Here is a 20,849-nt window from a genome sequence, read left to right as displayed (position 1 = left end):
CAGCCTGGCTCCAGCTGCACTCTTAATCACTAGGCTACACCACCCTATGCATCTATGAAGAAGAAACCAGATACATAAATTAAATAATAGGAAAAGGGCAGTGAAGAATACTTGCAAATTTATGGGAAGCCCATTTGAGAAGCAAAAAGGAGAGGATGAAGGGAGGCAGATGGACCTGTAAAAACTGGGGTGAAGGCCAGACACACTAGCCACAAAAGTTCCATGGGCAATCTGGGAATGGGCAGAAAGAGTCTCCTCTAGTTTATTTAGAGAACAGAGAATACAGCAACTTGAAAGATCCAGGAGTTATAAAGGACCAGTTTGGGTATATGACGTTTTTTATTACATAAACATCAGGTAATTCACTCCACATCATTTTGTAAACCTGACTGGCTAGTAATAAGTTATGTGTAATAAATCAAAGTCAACTTATTGGTGAACACTAGGGAAGATAAGTGCAATGCTCTACCTGCCATCTCCAAGGAAGCTCTTAGAAGCCACTATCCCGTAAAAGGGATGTATGGATGGAAGTCACTGAAGAGCCCTCGAGATATCTTCTGTTTTCCCACAGCCAATACCAATGCCACCTTAAGTCTAATCTCATCTGAGGTGGAAACAATCTCATGGAGCAGAAATGGGACTTAGAGCAGGGAATGACTCGGATGAAGGTCTTCTGACTCCAAGTCCAGTGTTCTTTCCTTGTAACCATTCAGGGCAACGGGGCCAATATTGATTTCAAAACTCCTCGGAGAACGTGAGCACACATCTATGCTACAGAGAGAATTCCCTCATCACAGTTCCGTCTTGCTGCTGTCTACACCTGCTTCATCTCCCTGGGACGACAGAAAACATGATGGGCGTTAATGCTTCTAAAATCTGCAACACACCAAATGAACGAAGCAACAGCTACTCTCGAGGTTCTTTGCTACGCCTTGTACCGCAGGCTGCGGTGAGCCGCAGGGAGTTGAGATTCCCGTGAGGCTGAGAGCCGCTCCCGTAGCCTACCCTGGGAAGCCCCCACCCAACTGCGAGGCGCGGGGGAGGCTTGGCCGCTGGGCCGGCCACCCACACCACCGCATCCCCGCCGAGATGCAAGGGATTCGAGGAAGCCTGCACGGCAGGGGAGCAGCCCGTTCCTCGCGCCCCACGCACACGAAGACGTTGGAGCCGGTCCAGGCGCCTCCCCTCTCCCGATCTCGGAGCCTGCTCCGCCAACGCCGCCCGGCTCCACAGACCACCGCCTAGCGCCGCACAGCCACACCTTCCACCCGCTAAAGGGAGGGGTCACGTGAGGCGGGCCCGGGGAACCAATGGGCGGCTCGCGCCGAATGGAAGGGATTGTCTGACCCCCGTGACGTCACAAAGCTGGCAAGGAGCGCGCTCCTCTTCCGCCCCCGCCCCACCCCCGGCCGCGGCCCTCTCCGCCTTCCCGCCCACTCGCCACTGCGCAGCCAATCGGGAGGCGGGAAGCACTCCAGCCCGAACGTGCGGGCGGGGCGGGGCGGGGTGGCGGCCCCGCAGGGTAGGGGAGCAGAGTGGGCCGGCTGGGGGCGAGGGCCCGCGCTCCGGGAGCTGCACGGGGCTGAGTGGAAAAAGCGCGGAGCGGCGGCGTCGTTGTTGCCCCCTCCTCCTCGGGACAATCGTTTGGTTTCCTGCGGTGCCCGGTTCGTATTCCCTACTCCCGGCCACGAGCCGCCCCGTCCGGGATCCTCCACCCGTCCAAAGTTGTGAGGGGGCGCCGGGCGTGCTCGCGGATCGGCGGCCGCGGGCGTGCGGAGGGCGGGACGAGCCCTGGAGCGCCAGGTGCGCACCGGGGGGTCGGGGCTGTAGGGCGGGAGCGGTGGCGCTGGGGGCCGTCGGGGGGCTGGGGGCTGGGGGCTTGGGGCGGGGGCGGGGCCGCCGTGCAGCCCTAGCGTCTTCCGGCCTCGGCGCACCGGCTGTCAGCACCAAGGGCGCCGCGGGGACCGCGGCAGTGCGAGCTCCGGGGAGGCTGTAGGGCTGCGGCTCTGCCTGAGTGTCTCCCTGATGCACCCCGGGTCCGGGCTGGCCCCGCTGGCAGCTTGCCGCCGGCCGGTCCCTGTTAGTCTGGACTGAAGCGGGCACCCGTGGGGCCGGGCCGGGCGGGGCGGGACAGGACTGGGCGGGCAGCGGGCGGGGCTGCCGTACGCGTCCATGGGCTTCGCGCCCCGACTGGATGGAGGGGCTGGCCCTTGGGGCGCGCCCCTGCTCGCGCCTGGGCCGCGCTGTCTTGGGCTGTGGCTCTGCCTCCCCGGCGGGGTGGGTTGGTTTGGTTGGCTTCCTTGTTCTCTCCACCCCTTTATCCCTCCTCCATTCTCTTCCCCCCTCCCAGCCCATTCACCGGGCTGGAGCGAGACCTCGCCCCTCCTCCGCTCCCGCCTCCCCGCCGCCGCCTCCTCTAATGAGCATCTCTGCCTTGCTTTCAATGGGCCGGTGCTGCTGTCGCTGCTGCTGCCCGCGCGGGTTGTGGATGTTGTCGGCTCCGTGTTGTGATGACAGGAGAATGTGTGTGTGTCCCGGGCCCAGACGAATTGGTAGGTATTCACTTAACTACCTGCGTTGGGTACCCAGGAAGGATGGTGACAGATTTTTGTGTATGGATGGTTTTAGGTGGGTCAGCGTTGTATTAAGGGATGAGATAGATTGGAAAAAGGAACAAGGGCGTCTTGGATTGGGAGAGCTTTGATGCCTTTGTGAGTGCAATTTTTCAGGTAGCCACAAAGGAAACTAATCAAACAGGTACTGGCTTGGTGCTTCGTATCATTCTTCATTCATGTAAAAAGATAGCAGGAGCTGTGAAATGGCTAGGCATTTCCAGAAAAATGTTGAAAAATCGTGGATGGTCTTTAGGTAGAGTGTTTAATGCAATCGGATTACATAAACTGGGGTTCTGACACATTAAATGATTAGCATAGCTTTTCTTTTTCATTTACATCAGAAGCTTTGCAAAGCTAAAGGGCTCCGGAGTCGGTGCCTTAATAGCGTTTGCTAATTAATTTGGTCCGTAGGTCTATTGATGGAGTGGAAAAAATGTCTTGGCACAGGCTCTGCTAAGCACATCAGTAAGAATGGATGGGTCTCTTTCCTGTTTCTGGTTGCAGTGCATCTTTCTTTATTAGTCATTGGCAAAATCAGCCAAATCTGCCTGGGACGAAGATGCTGCGTATAACGTGGCTGAGTCTAGATCATGGAATAGGAACTTTTCCGTGAAAATTGTGATCAGGAATAACTTGAAAATTTGACACTGCTCTGTTTTACCAACAGTTGTACCTGGATGCTGTTCTTATTGCCTGATCAAGAGCCTTCTACACTAATTTAACAAGCTTGTCAGCAAAAGTTTTGATGTAGAGGGTTTTCTTGTTGTATCAGTGGATATTCTGAAGGATAATTAAGAGTTTTCCAGTGCTCACTTATTGTTTATGAAAGCATTTTAAAGTACTTTGACTCCCAAGGGTATCTGATCTGATGGAGAGAATATATCACTTGTACCGATGAGGATAGAACGCTCATTGATCACAGCACAGTTTTCATAAATTCCAACTTCCCTAGGAATTTTGTCTTTTGAAGGCATGTTAGGAGTTGGGGCATTAGGATATAATCTCAGTCCATGTGCTAAGCCTCTGCATAACTGAAAGATACAGTCAATAAAATTCACTCTTTTTTTGTTTTTAATCGCAAGAACTTTTGCCTCGAAGGAAAAATGTAGTGGAGAATTTGTTTGATGTTTGAATATAAGTATTATTAAAAGCACCTGCTGTGTGAATCATTAGCTTTTTGTCACTAGATTTCATTCATTTTGCAGTGAACTACAAAAGTAGAAAAGATGTCAAACCAAGCCGGATGCGGTGGCTCATCCCTGTAACCCCAGCACTTTGGGAGGCTGAGGCGGGTGGATGGCCTGAGGTCAGGAGTTGGAAACCAACCTGACCAACATGGTGAAACCCCATCTCTACTGAAAATACAGAATTATCCGGGCGTGGTAATCCCAGCTACTCGGGAGGCTGAGGCGGGAGAATCGCTTAAACCCGGGAGGCAGAGGTTGCAGTGAGCCGAGATCACGCCATTGCACTCCAACTCCTCCTCCCGTCCCCCCGCCACACACCCAGAAAAATGACGAAGCAAAGGAATTTAAGTAAAGTGCAGGTTTCCTGGATTTGTTATTCCTCAGACAATCAAACACTGTTATGCATCTGTCAACCCTCCCTCCCCCATACACAAATAGTATTTTGAGTCAATTTACATTCCATAGAGGCACATTTTCTTTTTCTTTTTTTTTCTGTAAGATTCTTAAGTTTTAAAGAAAGAGCAAATGCAGTCATAAAATTATGAAGAAAAATTGTTTTCATTAAGATTACGTTCGTTTACATTTTTAATGATAGGAAACCTTTATACAAAGCACAAAATGAGTTGATATGCTTTCTGCGTGCAAACCTAAAAAGAGATACGGTTTAAGTGTGGAAGCCGCTGTCATGTGGCCCAACATTTGAGCACATCTTCTGGCTCAGTCATGTACACTTAACCTCTGGATGACTTTCAGGTATTCAGTTTGAAGTGCTTTTATTTAAATGGTTACTCCTGATGGATTCCTGTTTTTCTGGAATTTCTGTTTTTCATTAGTGCATTTCAGAATACTTTTTTAGTTACAGATTCTTATTTCCAAAATTATAGCCATTACTTTCTATTGCCTGATCTTGTCTTCATTTCCGTAAACAAATCCCTTCTTAGATAGTGCAGTTAAAATGATGGTACTTTATGCTACTTGCAGAAGAGAATCTGTGTGGCTGGCTTATGTAGTGCTTTTTACAGAAGCAAACAAGAATCAGTGATTATTCGGTGTTTAGTTTTCTTTGCTTCCCGCTACCCCAGTTTATCACTTTTTCTCAAATTATTCTTCAAAAAATGTATATGAAAATAATATATAGCTAACACTTGCTATGATATTTGTAAATTCTTTTGTTTCTTAATGAGTTTAGCCCTGGGAAGGAATAGTTGCTATTAACTCAGATGGTTTTATTTTCCATGTTCCTTTTTGTTTATTGCATTTGTTTATTTAAAGTATTTCTAAAGTGTGTTTCTTTGTAGTCCAAAAGACTATTTTGAAGCAGTATCTCAAGAATTCAGGGAAAATATATTTTATTGAGGAAGAAGAGGGATTTTTTCTTGCTTGAATTATCTAGATTAATGATATATTTATTAAATTTTCCAAATAAATGCCCAGAAATTATTTTCAGTGCATATAGTGAGTGATAGGATTTTTTTAAAGTTTGTAATTATATTGCTGTACCTTTTCAATCCAAACCTTAGACTATTATTTGACTATACTGCTTTCCTGGAGCAAATAAATAGCTTTTTTTTTTCTTTAATGTGAGAAAAAACATTTTTGGTTTTTTGAAATTTATTTTAAATTTACAATTGACACATAATAGTATATATTTATGGGATACACTGTGATGTTTCAGTGTGTGTATATTGGTAGACATTGTGTAATGATGAAATCACAGTAATTACCATATCCAAGAAAACATTTTTCTAGGGGTTAATTCTACTTTGGATCCATAGTAGATGAAAATACTTACATGGTTTTTCCTTATGGCTGCTAAGCAGGGGACATTGTTAGTAGGTAAATTAAGTTCTAGGACTGAAGTCATTTATGTTACTAACAAAGCTTTAGAGCTACTACAATACTTAAACTTTTTTTTTTTTTTTTAAATCATGAATGGCACGGTAGAATTCAACAGTGAATAAATGAAACCTGAATTTTATTTCAAAGCCTCACTTCCATAAGCATAAAGGCATGAATCCTAGAAAAGCCTTAGATAGCATCTGTTCCATTGTGTTCATTTACAAGTTAGAAGAGTGAGACTCAAAGATGTGAGCTGACTTTTCCAAGATTATTTGGGAGTTGGTGGCAGACCTATGCCCATTAGCCTGGCAAATTGCCACAGTGGTCTAGAGAAGCAAGTTTTGCAAGACCATCTACTGGGGTACAGGAGAGAAATACTGGAATTTCTTTTTTTATTTAATTATGTAGAAATTTTTCTGTGTATGTTACAATGCATATTACTATAGCAAAATATGTATATGATGTACAAACGTCTCTGTTGTTCCTCACCCTACATTCCTCAGAGTCGACTGAGATACACACCGCATCCAGCATATGCTACCTTTTGCAGGCCAAAGGAGAACTGGTGGCAGTAATTCATGAATATACATATGTTTGGGCTGCATCTTAACACTTTTGATCATAGCCATGTGTAATCATGCCAAAATTGACCACAGGTCTATGTAAAGGATCTTCATAAATTGAAGAAGTCCCTGTGTAAAATGGGAGATTTCAAGGCATTTTTTAAGGATAGGGAGATAGAAGGATGATTGGTCAGGTAGACTGCTACTGCATAATGTTATATAACCTTCATCTCCTCAGCTTTCCCCAGCCAAATCTGTTGTACATTCTGCACAGTTTGTACTGCACAAAGAAGAACAAAGAAAAGAGAAAATTGAAGTTTGAGTACAGGAGCCAGGAGTTCAGTCCTGGTTCCACGAATAATTGGGAGTTGTGCCTACCAGAATACACCCTGTAGAAATAGTACATGATGTGTGTATAAAATGTAGTACCTTCTAACAAAGGCTTAGCATGTAGATTGACTTGCTTAATATTTGTTATGAAGGCAAAGCTAGATTAAGTATCCTGAAATGTAACTCTTTTCTTTGTGTACATCTGTCTAATTTGCTGTCTAGGAATCCCAGTCAGAAGTTCCAGCCTGCCACTGTTCTCTGATGCCATGCCAGCACCAACTCAACTGTTTTTTCCTCTGATCCGTAACTGTGAACTGAGCAGGATCTATGGCACTGCATGTTACTGCCACCACAAACATCTCTGTTGTTCCTCACCCTACGTTCCTCAGAGTCGACTGAGATATACACCTCATCCAGCATATGCTACCTTTTGCAGGCCAAAGGAGAACTGGTGGCAGTACACCCAAGGAAGGAGATATGCTTCCACACCACAGAAATTTTACCTCACACCTCCACAAGTCAATAGCATCCTTAAAGCTAATGAATACAGTTTCAAAGTGCCAGAATTTGATGGCAAAAATGTCAGTTCTATCCTTGGATTTGACAGCAATCAGCTGCCTGCAAATGCGCCCATTGAGGACCGGAGAAGTGCAGCAACCTGCCTGCAGACCAGAGGGATGCTTTTGGGGGTTTTTGATGGCCATGCAGGTTGTGCTTGTTCCCAGGCAGTCAGTGAGAGACTTTTTTATTATATTGCTGTCTCTTTGTTACCCCATGAGACTTTGCTAGAGATTGAAAATGCAGTGGAGAGTGGCCGGGCACTGCTACCCATTCTCCAGTGGCACAAGCACCCCAATGATTACTTTAGTAAGGAGGCATCCAAATTGTACTTTAACAGCTTGAGGACTTACTGGCAAGAGCTTATAGACCTCAACACTGGTGAGTCAACTGATATTGATGTTAAGGAGGCCCTAATTAATGCTTTCAAGAGGCTTGATAATGACATCTCCTTGGAGGCACAAGTTGGTGATCCTAATTCCTTCCTCAACTATCTGGTGCTTCGAGTGGCATTTTCTGGAGCCACTGCTTGTGTGGCCCATGTGGATGGTGTTGACCTTCATGTGGCCAATACTGGCGATAGCAGAGCCATGCTGGGTGTGCAGGAAGAGGACGGCTCATGGTCAGCAGTCACGCTGTCTAATGACCACAATGCTCAGAATGAAAGAGAACTAGAACGGCTGAAATTGGAACATCCAAAGAGTGAGGCCAAGAGTGTGGTGAAACAGGATCGGCTGCTTGGCTTGCTGATGCCATTTAGGGCTTTTGGAGATGTAAAGTTCAAATGGAGCATTGACCTTCAAAAGAGAGTGATAGAATCTGGCCCAGACCAGTTGAATGACAATGAATATACCAAATTTATTCCTCCTAATTATCACACACCTCCTTATCTCACTGCTGAGCCAGAGGTAACTTACCACCGATTAAGGCCACAGGATAAGTTTCTGGTGTTGGCTACTGATGGGTTGTGGGAGACTATGCATAGGCAGGATGTGGTTAGGATTGTGGGTGAGTACTTAACTGGCATGCATCACCAACAGCCAATAGCTGTTGGTGGCTACAAGGTGACTCTGGGACAGATGCACGGCCTTTTAACAGAAAGGAGAACCAAAATGTCCTCGGTATTTGAGGATCAGAATGCAGCAACCCATCTCATTCGCCATGCTGTGGGCAACAACGAGTTTGGGACTGTTGATCATGAGCGCCTCTCCAAAATGCTTAGTCTTCCTGAAGAGCTTGCTCGAATGTACAGAGATGACATTACAATCATTGTAGTTCAGTTCAATTCTCATGTCGTAGGGGCGTATCAAAACCAAGAATAGTGAGTGGCTCTTTCACTGGCAATTCTCAAATGATATGCATTTAAAGGGCAGATTTTTAAAAAAGATACTACTATAATAAACATTTCCAGTTGGTCATTCTAAGCATTTACCCGTTTGATACTCTAGCTAGTCAGGTACTTTAAATTGACTTTGCAGCAGGGTGGCAGGGTCAGGAGAGTCTGGTTCTGCCTAGCTCAGATTTCATGGCACCTGCACTTGAAGCAAGTCACTTCTTTATCACAGGTGTCTTGAAACATTGGCTTCTTTTACCAACCTGAGAAAATTAGGATGACCTGGCAAATAAGATCTTGAATAGGCCAAAAGCAAGTATCTTGCTGTGTGTAGTCTCTTGGTTAAAGTGAAGAAACAGTACTGTTCACACCTACAGACCCCTTTCTTCACTGAGATTCCAGTGTACGTGAGAACATATATTTATTGCATGATTTTCTAGGTACACAGTCTGTGCATTATTCATATACATTTATTTTAGCCTGAAGTGGTTTTCAAATCCAATTCTTTAAGCCATAAATGACCAAGATCCAAGCAATCTGAATTCGTTTTTGTGATTATTTGACTGGAATGCTTCTTAAGTGGAATAACTATACTCCGTTATCCACCCGATTTCCTAATGTAATTGAAACATTTTCTATTTTGCCACACACTTGGAGACAATAAGGGTTTTTAGTTTTATCTACTCTTCTATTGAAGTTAAATAAAGAAAAAAAGATTTTTTATTTGTATTAATGAAAAGCTTTAGTTTAAAATAAGGAGATCCAGAATAAAAAGAAGAGACTGACCTCTTCAATTATTGTCATCTGTAGCCACCAGCACAACACTCTTACATAATCCCCAAAGGCTTGGCATGCTGTAAGTGTGTGGTGGGTAGACTGCTGCCGGGGAATCGTACTTCTTATTTAGTAGTGATAAGACTTTTCATCATTTTTGGAATTTTAAAGATGACATATATAAAATAAGTTTATCAATTTGGGGAATAAGGTTTAATATTACCATTGGGTATTGAGACAGGAGAAAGTTTTTGTTTTTCTCCATTTAGACATAGGTCAATTAAAATATTTGGGTTTAAAATGACTAAATGCTTTAAACATATTGTAGCTTAAGATATACGTGTTAAGATATATACATGAGAAACTTTAAAAGGTAACTACTGTGCATGCCTGATGCTTAATAGAACACTTACTTAGTGACATCAAATGTTTGCAGCAGTCTCCATAATTATATTCAGTCCCTTCTAATACTGTATCAACGTAAATGAAATAAATATATTCAAATTGGCTTTTTGGGAGCTTATTTACTATGCATCAAATGGCATTTTGTTCCTGTGTTTAGTAGTGATCTGTATACAGCTGTGCATATACTTTCATCACTTATTCTAGCATCACTGTTAAAAAATGGCTGTGATTATGTTTGATATTCACCTGGATTTTAATACAAGCCAATATCAGCTTCCCATTGTGTAATAACTTGGGTGTTTAGGAGTCTTTTCACATTTTTGGGGGATATGAACTAGATGTTCAAGGACTCCTTCTGGAGTGTGGATACTGAATCAGTGTAGTATTGGCTGCAGAATTTGCTTCAATTGAAAATAGACTCAGGAAGATTGCTGCTCAGAATATCATATAATGTTTATTTTTTGAGGTGTTTTTGTTTTTATTTGTGGGTTTTTTTTTTTTTTTTGGAAGTCAGCTTGGAATTTTTTTCCTGGGAAGTATTTGGGAGAGGGAAAGGCTGTACTATATATTTATTTCTAAATGTTTTGACTGGGCCTTTTTCTTTTAATGATATATGTGGACTGCTCTAGCAAACCCTATTTTCAGCTACTATTTGAATGTTCTTGAACACCACCACTGAAGAGTTTCATATTATACACCAAATAATGTCTCATCTCTATATAGTATAGGGAATATAAAATTGGTTTCCTGTGGTCATGATCAAGATAGTAATATTATTACACAAGAAACTTGGTCTGCAGTCTGAAAGCTGGTCTACTCTCTATAGAAATGAAAATGCAGCATGGAGTTGACATTGTAGAAATGAAAGTAATTGGGTATTAGAAATCTGAATGTACTGTCATCTAAAAGCAATTGTGATTTTATTGTAATTGGTTGTCACTGTGATACGGTGTCTAGAATTAAAGAATACATGTAAACTTTCATGGTATTTAGCCTTTCTTAAATTTTTGTAAAATTTAAACTTTCTAATGTATGTATTCAACTTCTGTATTTATATTTAATCAGTGGTTCATGATACATAATACACCCTTAACTAGTTAAATGGAATGTTGGTATGGTACAGAGTACCGTATTGGTAAGAAAACTGTCTTATAAAAGATGTATGTGTGTGAAGACATGAAAGTTTAATGTACAGAATGGTTGGAGAAATGCCCATGGTGAATTAAAGCTTTCATATCTGCTTTCTGAATGTCCTGTGTTGGTTTTTAATAACAAGATTCATTAGATGCTTCCTATGCATGGTAGATTATGTTTAACTTTAGGATCCAGTAGATACATAGTACTTCAAATCTGTAAAAATTAAGGTAAATTTTTGTTTTTTTCTTTTTGAGACAGAGTCTCGCTTTGTCGCCAAAGCTGGAGTGCAGTGGCACGATCTCGTCTTACTGCAACCTCTGCCTCTTGGGTTCAAGCAGTTCTTTTGCCTCAGCCTCCTGAGTAGCTGGGACTACAGGTGCATGCCACCATGCCTGGCTAATTTATGTATTTTTAGTAGAGACGGGGTTTCATCATATTGGCCAGGCTGGTCTTGAACTCCTGACCTTGTGATCCACCCGATTCCCAAAGTGCTGGGTTTACGGGCATGAACCACCACGCCAAACCAAAATTGAGGTATAATTTAAACAAAATGCACAGATTTAAAATTTGCGATGTAACATTTGGTAACACCCCAATAAAGATATAAAACTTTTCCTTCAGAAAATTCCCTATGCCCCTTTCCCATTAATCCCTCTCATAACTATCGTTCCACTTTTCTCACTATAATTTTGCTTCTAGAAATTTATGTAAATCATACATGTACTTTTTTTTTTTTCAGACAGTCTTGCTCTGTCGCCCTGGCTGGAGTGCATGATCTCGGCTCACTGCAGCCTCCACCTCCTGGGTTCGAGCAATCCTCCTGCCTTAGCCTCCCGAGTAACTGGGACTACAAGCATGTCTCATCACACCTGGCTAACTTTTGTATTTTTAGTGGAGACGGGATTTCACCATGTTAGCCAGGCTGGTTTCAAACGCCTGACCTCAAGTGATCTGCCCACATCAGCTTTCCAAAGTACTGGGATTACAGGCATAAGCCACTGTACCCGGCCCATATATGTACTTTGTATGTTTGACTTTTGCTCAATTTTTGGAGATTCACTTATGTTGTATTCATAGTCTGTTCCTTGTTACTGAGTAGCATTCCAGTGTTTGAATGTATCACAATTTATCCATTCTCTATTGATGGATGTTGTCAGTCTCCCCCTCCTCCCCTTTAAAGATAATTTTTAGATTAATAATTCTCAGAAATGCTGTTTGGTTAAGGTGTAGCTTTAACTTTGCAAATAATGATTACCAGTAAGTTTTATGTTAAAGCTTTGATGATAGGACCCTTTAATGCCCTTAAAACAAATGGTGGGAATTTTTCATGGTGAAAAGTTTGGTGGGATTAAGGTGTGGCCCGTTGCTATTGGCTTCTCTGTTCCTCTCCCACTGAGAATTTTGTTGAGTTCATTAAGCTTGGTAAATTATTGTGTTAATGACAAATTGAGAAAATGGCAAGTTATACCTCGGTGGGTTTTTTGTCTGTTTTTTGAAAAATGTCTCACTCTGTCACCCAGACTGGAGTGTAGTGGTGTGATCACAGTTTATTGCAGCCTCAACCTCCTAAGCTCATATAGCTTGGTTTTTGATGGTTTGGGTTTATTGCTGCATTGGCCATAGCTATGATTAGGGATGAGGAAGGAAGAGGATGAAGTGCTGACTGCTGGGGATGGGGCGACTGACTTGAGTATTTCTGCTTTCATTGAACAAAGTTAACACTGCTTAGAATGAGCTTCCATGTTCACTAGTCAAACACATACCTGAATGTGGGTTGTTCATTTGTCCTTGGATATAGCAAGAGGATCTAGGTAGCTGTTATCCTTTCCATAGGTTGACATGTTTAATTCTGACTTTTTCATAAATAATAGAACAATTGCTATTCATTGTAGAGTTTTTCAGACCTTCAAAAGCTGCGTTCTGTTAAAATTGATGCAGTGGTGCCTTTACTACCTAAACAAGCTGAATAAATGAAGACATCTTAATGGCATCAGAATTGGCTTGTTACGGTATGAAAGTCATTTCGTTTTTTCCTTTCAGAATGTACTTTAAAAGCCAAGCTTAATCCTATTAAATGCTATGTGTCCAGTTCTTACAACAATGCAATTTATAACCCTGGATTGAATCATAATGCATAGCATTGTTTTCTAAGTAGCTCTCAAATTACAAGTCTTCAAAACGAATATATTAGGAATGATGAAATTCATATACTCCATGTGTCATTAAAAATGGTTATCCAGTGCATGTAATATTAAGGTCCACACAATTTAGGCTCAGTTATTTAGCCAATATTTAGGTTCATAAATGGTCCCCATCCAACCCTTGACTCCCAGAAGCTCCCTATGCACAGAATGAGAGAAGCATTTCCTTGAGGGTCCACCAGGAACTGTAGCTGCTATTTGTGAGTATCAGGTACCCAGCTTCAAAAAGACTGGATATTTCATCTGAGTTCATCTTACTACCCCTACCCAAAGGCAGGTGGAGGAGACAGTTTTCCATCCAAGATCCTGCCCAAACTGATGAATTTCTCTGCTTTTCTTTCTTTTCTTTTCTTTTTTTCTTTTTGAGATGGAGTTTCGCTTTTCTTGCCTAGGCTAGAGTGCAGTGGTGCAATCTCGGCTCACTACAACCGTCTCCTGGGTTCAAGTGATTCTCCTGCCTCAGCCTCCCGAGTAGCTGGGATTACAGGCATGTGCCACCACACCCGGCTAATTTTGTATTTTTAGTAGAGACGGGGTTTCTCCATGTTGGTCAGGCTGGTCTTGAACTTCCGACCTCAGGTGATCCGCCTGCCTTGGCTTCCCAAAGTGCTGGGATTACAGACGTGAGCCACCACGCCCGGCCAGTTCTCTGCTTTTCTAAAATGTACACAGTTCACTGACTCTGCTTGTAACATGCTCAAAGTGCACAAATACTAAAGTCTGAGGTTAGTGATCACATTCAGCCTTTCAGAAACTTTAAACTCTGGGCACTAGCAACAAGCAGCCAAGAAGAGTCAACTAAAGATTTTATCTCATCCGTGGCGATGAACCAGATTGTCTTTTTGAAGGCCAGGAACTGTTTTATTTGCTGGCAGTGTTGCCTCAGAGACCAGCCTTCCAGCATGAACGCTGAGAAGAATGGGAAATGTGACAAGAGACCTAAGCTAGGAAAAACAAGAAGAGGGAAGGGAAAGAATGGTATTGGCAATTACCGTAGTGATTACAGAAGCAGTAATGGGGTCAGGGAGCATCAGATCCTAATAATTTGCACCAGTGACAAGCATGAGCGCAAAGCACCGGAAAGACAGCAGTGAGCTAAATGGTAGCAAGGTAAAGGACTTTAAAAATCATTTTTGGCCGGGCACGGTGGGTCATGCCTGTAATCTCAGCACTTTACAGTGCTGAGGCTGAGGTGGGTAAATCACCTGAGGTCAGGAGTTCAAGAGCTCCCTGGCCAGTGTGGCGAAACCTCATCTCTACTAAAAATACAAAAAAACTAGTTGGGCATGGTGGTGCATACCTGTAATCCCAGCTACTTGGGAGGCTGAGACAGGAGAATCACTTGAACCCTGGAGGTGGAGGTTGCAGTGAGCCAAGATTGCGCCACTGCACTCCAGCCTGGTGACAGAGCGAGACTCTGTCTTTAAAAAAAAAAAAAAAAATCATTTTCAAACCCTTATGCGCACATATTTTATGGTAGGGCAGCAGCATTTGACATTAGCATGGCCATTTAGTCCTGGTCCATTAGATAAGCAAAAAGGAAAGTCTTTGAAACTGACCATATGGAAAGGGATCTGTGGTACTCAGAAGGATAGTTTTCTACAAAGAACTTTGCTTAGAAATTATTTTTCTTTGCTCCAAACCTGTAGATAAGTTAAATAGCCTAATTTAGCCTGATGAAAACAGAGATGGGATCATTAAGGCCCTCGTGTCAGGAGAGACAGCTGTGAGACTGAGCAGACCAGAGAGAATGAGGGTTATTAAAGCAGGGCCTTGTTGACCATGAAGTCAGAGCCCCGTGGCTCCCGGCATAACCAGAAAACACACTGATGTTGCAGCCATAGTAATACTAACAGTAACCACAACTATTGTTTTTTGTGTACTTACTATGTGCCCGGTTCTGTGAAAAGTACACCGATTACATTTCCTCATTTTATCCTTGTGCCGGCTATTGTCTGGCCCATCAATCCCTTCTTAGGCTGTCTCTGCCCTGCTCTGTGGACCAGGAAGCCATACCCTGCAGGCTGTAGCTCCCAGGGCTCATTTGCCTCCTGATTGCCATTTCAGTTCAACAAACAGGTAACACCAGCAGATGATCAGAGGGTGGGATGAGAGAGAGGCCAGGATATTTCTTCCTTATTCCCTCCATGCTGTGGGCTGCATCTCCAGCCTTGGCTGTAACCCTCACGCTGTACTGCTCGTCTTCCATGATTCCAGGCCTCAGTGGGCTCAGGTAACATTGTTTCCTTCCTTTGTCCTTTCAGCCTTAGGGAGGGTAATGACTTCTACTGTTGTTAGTCTCCTGGTGCCCCACCATCCTTTGTTTGTTCCTTTACCCTTGTTCAAACCTCTATAAGAAATCCATTCATTTGAAACATCTAGGGTAAAGTCAGTTTCCTGCTGAGACCTGACCAACATAAGCTTCAAAGCAAGCTGAAGTATTATATCCTCTATTTTATCCAGCACAAAGAGGCTAGGTAACATGTCCAGCGTCACACAACAAACAAATTCATGTCTGTGTATTTCAAAGCCTGCATGTTTAATCAACAGCATGCTGCCTGGCCTCTCCATGTAACCAGAATGATTCCTTTGGAATCGAGAAAGTCTGAGGTCTAAGTGGCCAATAAGCAAGTGATTCCTTGAGAAGCAGAAATGAAAATTGACATAGCCCAGCAGTTAACATAGCACACAGGGAATGGAGCCCCCAACAGATGGAAGGAGTGAGCTGGGGGCAGAAAAAACAGAATTATGGTTTTATAGGTTAGAACCAGTTGTTTCTCAGTTATCAGTGCATTGCAGTACACAGGTACATGTTTCTTAGTTCCCTGTTTCAATTGTTGAAGTATTTATTGGTTAGCATAGTCCAGACACTGAGGATAGGTGTTAGGGGTGAAAGGTGGTTAAAAGGTAGGGTCTGCCTTCAAGGAGCTCACAGTTTGGAGAGAAAATTACCATTGCATAAAATAATAATTACCCTTTGGTAATTAAGGATGTTTCAGAAATTAAGACAAATACAAAATTTCAACAATAATCCAGAAAAAAACAGTGACTGTCCTGCTGTGCCATAGTGACAAGGCAGGCCCTAGAGAGTCGGGGAAGTTTCATTAGAAGGGACAGTGCTTGAGCAGAGATTTTAAAGGGGAAAAGGGATTTGCCAGGCAGGAAAGAATCCAGGGGCCAGGCTCGGTGGCTCACACCTGTAATCCCAGCACTTTGAGAGGCCGAGGCGGGTGGATCACCTGAGGTCAGGAGTTTGAGACCAGCCTGGCCAACATGGTGAAACCCTGTCTCTACTAAAAATACAAAAATTAGGCGGGCGTGGTGGTGCATGCTTGTAATCCCAGCTACTTGGGAGGCTGAGGCAGGAGAATCTCTTAAACCTTGGAGGCGGAAGTTGCAGTGAGCCGAGATTGTGCCATTGTACTCCAGCCTGGGTGACAGAGCAAGACTGTGTCTCAAACAAACAAACAAACAACAATAGAAAAAAAAAAAAGAATCGAGGCATGACTTTCTTGGAAGAAGGTAGAACTCGTGTTTGAGGAGCTCTGAGTGCCTTTCATATGGGTAGAACTATGCACTGGCGGGCAGCTGTGGTGGGTGATGAGGGAAAGGTACGAACAGCACAGAAGAGCCCTAAGCAAATACACGGTCACTGTGGAGCACTCAAACCTTTAGAGACAGAACTGCTTGAGAAGGCAAAGGCCAACCAAGACAAGCATGGATGCCAGAGTTGGTGGGGGCAGCCGTGGGAGGAAGGACAAAGGAAGGTCAGCTGGACCCGTGCCAGGCTGAGATCTGGCTTCTAGCCACTCACAGGTAGGAATCCAGACTAATTTAAGTGAGGAAGGGTTGATGGTTAAACAAGAGAACATCTGTGTGATTTGCATATTGCCATTAGTCATTTGTGGGTCTGCAGTCAAATTTAGTAACCTGGTGTTTAATTCAAACATAGTCATATTTTCGTTCCCTCAGTTCCTTGGCTACTATAGTACACTTACTGAACACTACTCAGGTATTGGGCAACTTAAAAGCCACTGAACTTGAATAACCTAACCAGCCGTCCATCAAAGTCTTGGACCATGATAGCTGGATTGAATTACCAGCCGCAGGTTGGTTCAGTCCAATCTGAAGGGGTGGCCTGCCCCTCACACCTGTGGGCGTTTCTCGTTAGGTGGAACGAGAGACTTGAGAAAAGAAATGAGACACAGAGACAAAGTATAGAGAAAGAAAAAGTGGGCCCAGGGGACCCGCGCTCAGCATACAGAGGACCCACGCCAGCACCATTCTGAGTTCCCTTAGTATTTATTGATAATTATCTTTACCATCTTAAAGAAAAGGAAGTGGCAGGATAATAGGATCATTATAGGGAGAAAGTCAGCAGTAAGACATATGAATAAAGTTCTCTGTGACATGAATAAGTTTAAGGAAAAGTGCTGTGCCTTGATATGCATATGTAAACATCTCCATAAACCTTTTTAGTGCATAAAGAGCAGCATTGCACTAGCAAATCCCACCTTTCGCCCTAAGGCGGTTTTCTCCTTTCTCAGTAAACAGAACATACAATCGGGTTTTATACCGAGATGTTCCATTGCCCAGGGGAAGGCAGGAGACAGATGCTTTTCTCTGTCTCAACTGCCAACAACCGCCAAGAGGCCTTCTTTCCTCTTGTACTAGTCCTCCTCAGCACAGACCCTTCACGGGTGTCAGGCTGGGGGACGATCAGGTCTTTCCCTTCCCACGAGGCCATATTTCAGACTCTCACATGGGGAGACACCTTGGACAATATCTAGCTTTCCTAGGCAGAGGTCCCTGCGACCTTTGGCAGTGTGCCTGTCCCTGGGTACTTGAGATTAAGAGAATGGTGATGACTTTTAACCAGCAGGCTGCCTTCAGGCACTTGTTTAACAAAGCACACCCTGCACAGCCCAAAATCCTTTAAACCATGAGTCACCATCGCACATGTCTCTTGCAAGGACAAGGTTGGGGGTAGGGTCACAGATTGACAGAATCTCAAATACAGAACAAAATGGAGTCTCTTATGTCTACTTCTTTCTATATAGACACAGTAACAGGCTGATCTCTCTCTCTTTTCCCCACAATCTAGCAAGTGTGTATTGGGTTGCTTCACTGTTTTAGGTACTAGGGATACGTAGTAACCAGCCTTCAGGATGGCTCTTAGTGATCCCTGCCTCCTGGTATTTATATCCTGTGTAGTCAATACACTCCCAGGATTGGGTTAGAGTATAGCAGAGGCAATGGGATGACCCTCCTGATATTAGATTATAAAAAGACACTGCAGCTGTTATGCCCAGACCGTTTGTTCCCCAAAGAAGACCACCAGAGTCCAGAGTCAAAGCCAAGCGGCAAGGATCTTTACTACAAGTTCGAACTTGGTCCCTCCATTCCACAGCATACAGGAGGGCCTCGAACAATGTGAGTGCCTGCTTTTTATAGCCCGATGTAAACAGGATATGTAAAGTTACAGGGAACAAGGTAATTCTCTCGGTTACAGCATTACAATTGGTTAACATTATACATTTAGCATTCCTTATCGGAGATCTCTCAGGTGATGTTTTGCTGAAGTTTGAAAGAAATATGGAGGAATGTGTTTGTGCTGGGCTCAGGAAGTTGGGAGATATATGGGGGATGTGCCTCATTCCTTTCATTCCCCCCTTCTTTTCAGGTAACTCTAGAGCCAGTCTTGGGTCTTATAAGTCTGACTCTGTTTCAGCGTTTACAGGTTGGTATTGGGCTCTGAGGACCATGAGCTGAACAGTGTCAAAGCTTTCTCTGACAAACTGCAAAATTCTGTTAACAACACAAGGTCTTACGGTTAGCAGAAATAGTAGACCTAGCAGGGGTCCAAGGAAGGGGGCTAACAGAGAAAACATAGAGGAATTCTACCATTGGTCTGCAGCTGAAGCAAACTGCTGTGTTTTTACTTCAGTGCTTAACTTGCGTAACTGTTGAACCTGGTCTTCTACAAGCCCTGATTCATTTATGTAGAAACAAGAGTCTTCTTTTAGAAACATACATGTACCACCTTTTTCAGCAGTGAGTAGGTCTAGGGCCCTCCGGTTCTGCAAGGTTACCTGAGCTAGGGACGTGAGCTGCCACTGAAGGGATGCAAGGGACTCAGCTGACTCTTCCATAGCAACGGCAAATTGTTGGTACAACTTGTTGCTTTCTATGAGGGTGTGACCTAGGGCTTCCTCCGCCATCCCGGCCGCAATGAGGGATGCGGTGAGGGAGATTCCTGCAATGAGGGGGAGAAATATGGCTCGTGCAGGTCTCGGTCTAGGGACTGGGTGAATAGCAGTACTAGTCCAGTTACCGGTGTACCCTAGGAACTCGCCAGCAGTTAGTAGAGTCAACCGGGGAACTAATGTGACAGGAAGACACAGTAGGTTGGTAACAGAGGGACTAGATAGGTCCTTAGATAATGTCCTATTACACCAGAAGAATATGCCCGGCGGAGCCCTTAGGGTGATATTAGGGGGCACTGCAGTGATGCTGCAGAGGCTGGAATTGGTGTTTTCCCCAGCGGCCACTAGGGCGGCTAACGTTAGGGCTAGACTACCTAACTGCATGTTTGCAGTGAGCTATATTGCCAGCGCAGGGTGAGTTTTAAGGGGTTGTTCTTAGCTCTGTCCACAGTCCACGTGGCCGGTGCTTCAGCTGCTACCGTGATTGGTTCCAGAAGGTCGGAGGTTGGGTCCACTGGCTTGACGTGGGTGTAGTGGATCCACGACGCGATGCCTTTTACCTTCAGGGTGGTGGGTGTGGTCAGGAGTACCTAGAGTGGTCCTTTCCACCTGGGTTCTAGGGTCTCTTGTCGGTGTTGCTTAACCAGGACCCAGTCTCCCGGCTGGTACGGATGGGGTGTCGGTGGGGGACCAGTCTCATATAGCTCTTTCAGCTTGGGCCAGATCTCTTGATGAATTTTCTGCAAGGCTTGTAGGGAAAATAAGAGTTCAGAGACATTTTCTGTTTCAGATTTGAGCAGATCATCTTTTAGACTGGGAACCAGGGGTGGGGGTCTGCCATACATGATTTCGTAAGGGGTAAGGCCTAGTCTGTAAGGGGTATTACGGGCCCAGAACAGAGTGTAGGGGAGAAGGACCACCCAATTAGCGCCAGTCTCTATAGTCAATTTAGTTAAGGTCTCTTTTAAGGTCCGATTCATCCTTTCTACCTGTCCTGAACTCTGGGGCCTGTAAGCACAATGTAGTTTCCAATTTGCCCCAAGGATGGAAGCCAAATCCTGACTTACCTTAGCGACGAAGGCTGGCCCATTATCTGACCCTATCTGGACGGGGAAGCCATACCTGGGGAGGATATCTTTCAGAATTTTCTTTACTATAACCTGAGCAGTTTCTCTTTTGGTTGGAAATGCTTCAGTCCACCCTGAAAAAGTATCTACAAAGACAAGTAAGTACCGATACCCGTACTTTCCTGGCTTTATTTCAGTAAGATCTACTTCCCAGTAGATACTGGGCCTGGTTCCCCTAAGCCTTGTTCCCGCTGCAGCCTGGGACTGGGGGTAGGCGTTGTTAAGCTGGCAGACTTTGCAACTTGTCACGATGCTGCTGGCTGTCTCGGCCGTATGTCTGAATTTGAGCTTAGAGCGTCTGATCAGGTCTATCATCCGCCGAGCACCCAGGTGGGTGATTCAGTGGATGTGTTCTAACACTTGTTGTCCTAATTTTTCTGGTAGGATGGTTTGGTCATTAGTATCAGTCCACCACCCATTCTGGATCTGTTTCAGGGGAAGCTTGTCAATCCACTGGAGATCTTGTTCTGAATAATCAGGGAAATATGGCACGTCCCGGGGGCCCGGGTCAGGGAGCTGGAGTGCAAGGAGTTGGCTGGGAGCCTTTGCCACATTTCTTGCAGTTTGGTCTGCC

The 20,849-nt window shown here is 44.3% G+C and overlaps 1 protein-coding gene and 1 long non-coding RNA gene across 6 annotated transcripts; one reads left to right on the top strand and one right to left on the bottom strand.

The window, feature by feature from the left end:
• Nucleotides 1-320: 320 nt before the first annotated feature.
• On the bottom strand, nt 321-1,322 carry LOC126960868 (uncharacterized). Its single transcript, XR_007728133.1, has 2 exons — nt 1,153-1,322; nt 321-876 (listed from the first exon to the last, which is right to left on the bottom strand). It is a non-coding gene; the product is annotated as an uncharacterized LOC126960868 (long non-coding RNA).
• Nucleotides 1,323-1,395: 73 nt separating this feature from the next.
• PDP1 (pyruvate dehydrogenase phosphatase catalytic subunit 1) lies at nt 1,396-10,853 on the top strand. Of its 5 annotated transcripts, none has more exons than XM_050800504.1 (3): nt 1,509-1,664; nt 2,518-2,552; nt 6,757-10,853. In XM_050800504.1, exons 2-3 carry the CDS (start codon nt 2,522-2,524, stop codon nt 8,412-8,414), a joined length of 1,689 nt encoding a protein of 562 aa, XP_050656461.1. In that variant the 5' UTR covers nt 1,509-1,664; nt 2,518-2,521; the 3' UTR covers nt 8,415-10,853. The 5 variants fall into 5 exon arrangements, with proteins under 5 accessions (XP_050656463.1, XP_050656461.1, XP_050656462.1 ...); XM_050800505.1 differs by having other exon boundaries at nt 1,509-1,803; XM_050800506.1 differs by lacking the exon at nt 2,518-2,552 and having other exon boundaries at nt 1,396-1,664.
• The last annotated feature ends 9,996 nt before the right edge of the window (nt 10,854-20,849 follow it).

This window comes from Macaca thibetana, chromosome 8 (genome assembly GCF_024542745.1).
Source record: "Macaca thibetana thibetana isolate TM-01 chromosome 8, ASM2454274v1, whole genome shotgun sequence".
NCBI classification, from domain to species: Eukaryota; Metazoa; Chordata; class Mammalia; order Primates; family Cercopithecidae; genus Macaca; species Macaca thibetana.
Note: the sequence above shows the minus strand (reverse complement) of the source record. Positions and strands in the feature narration are given on the sequence as shown.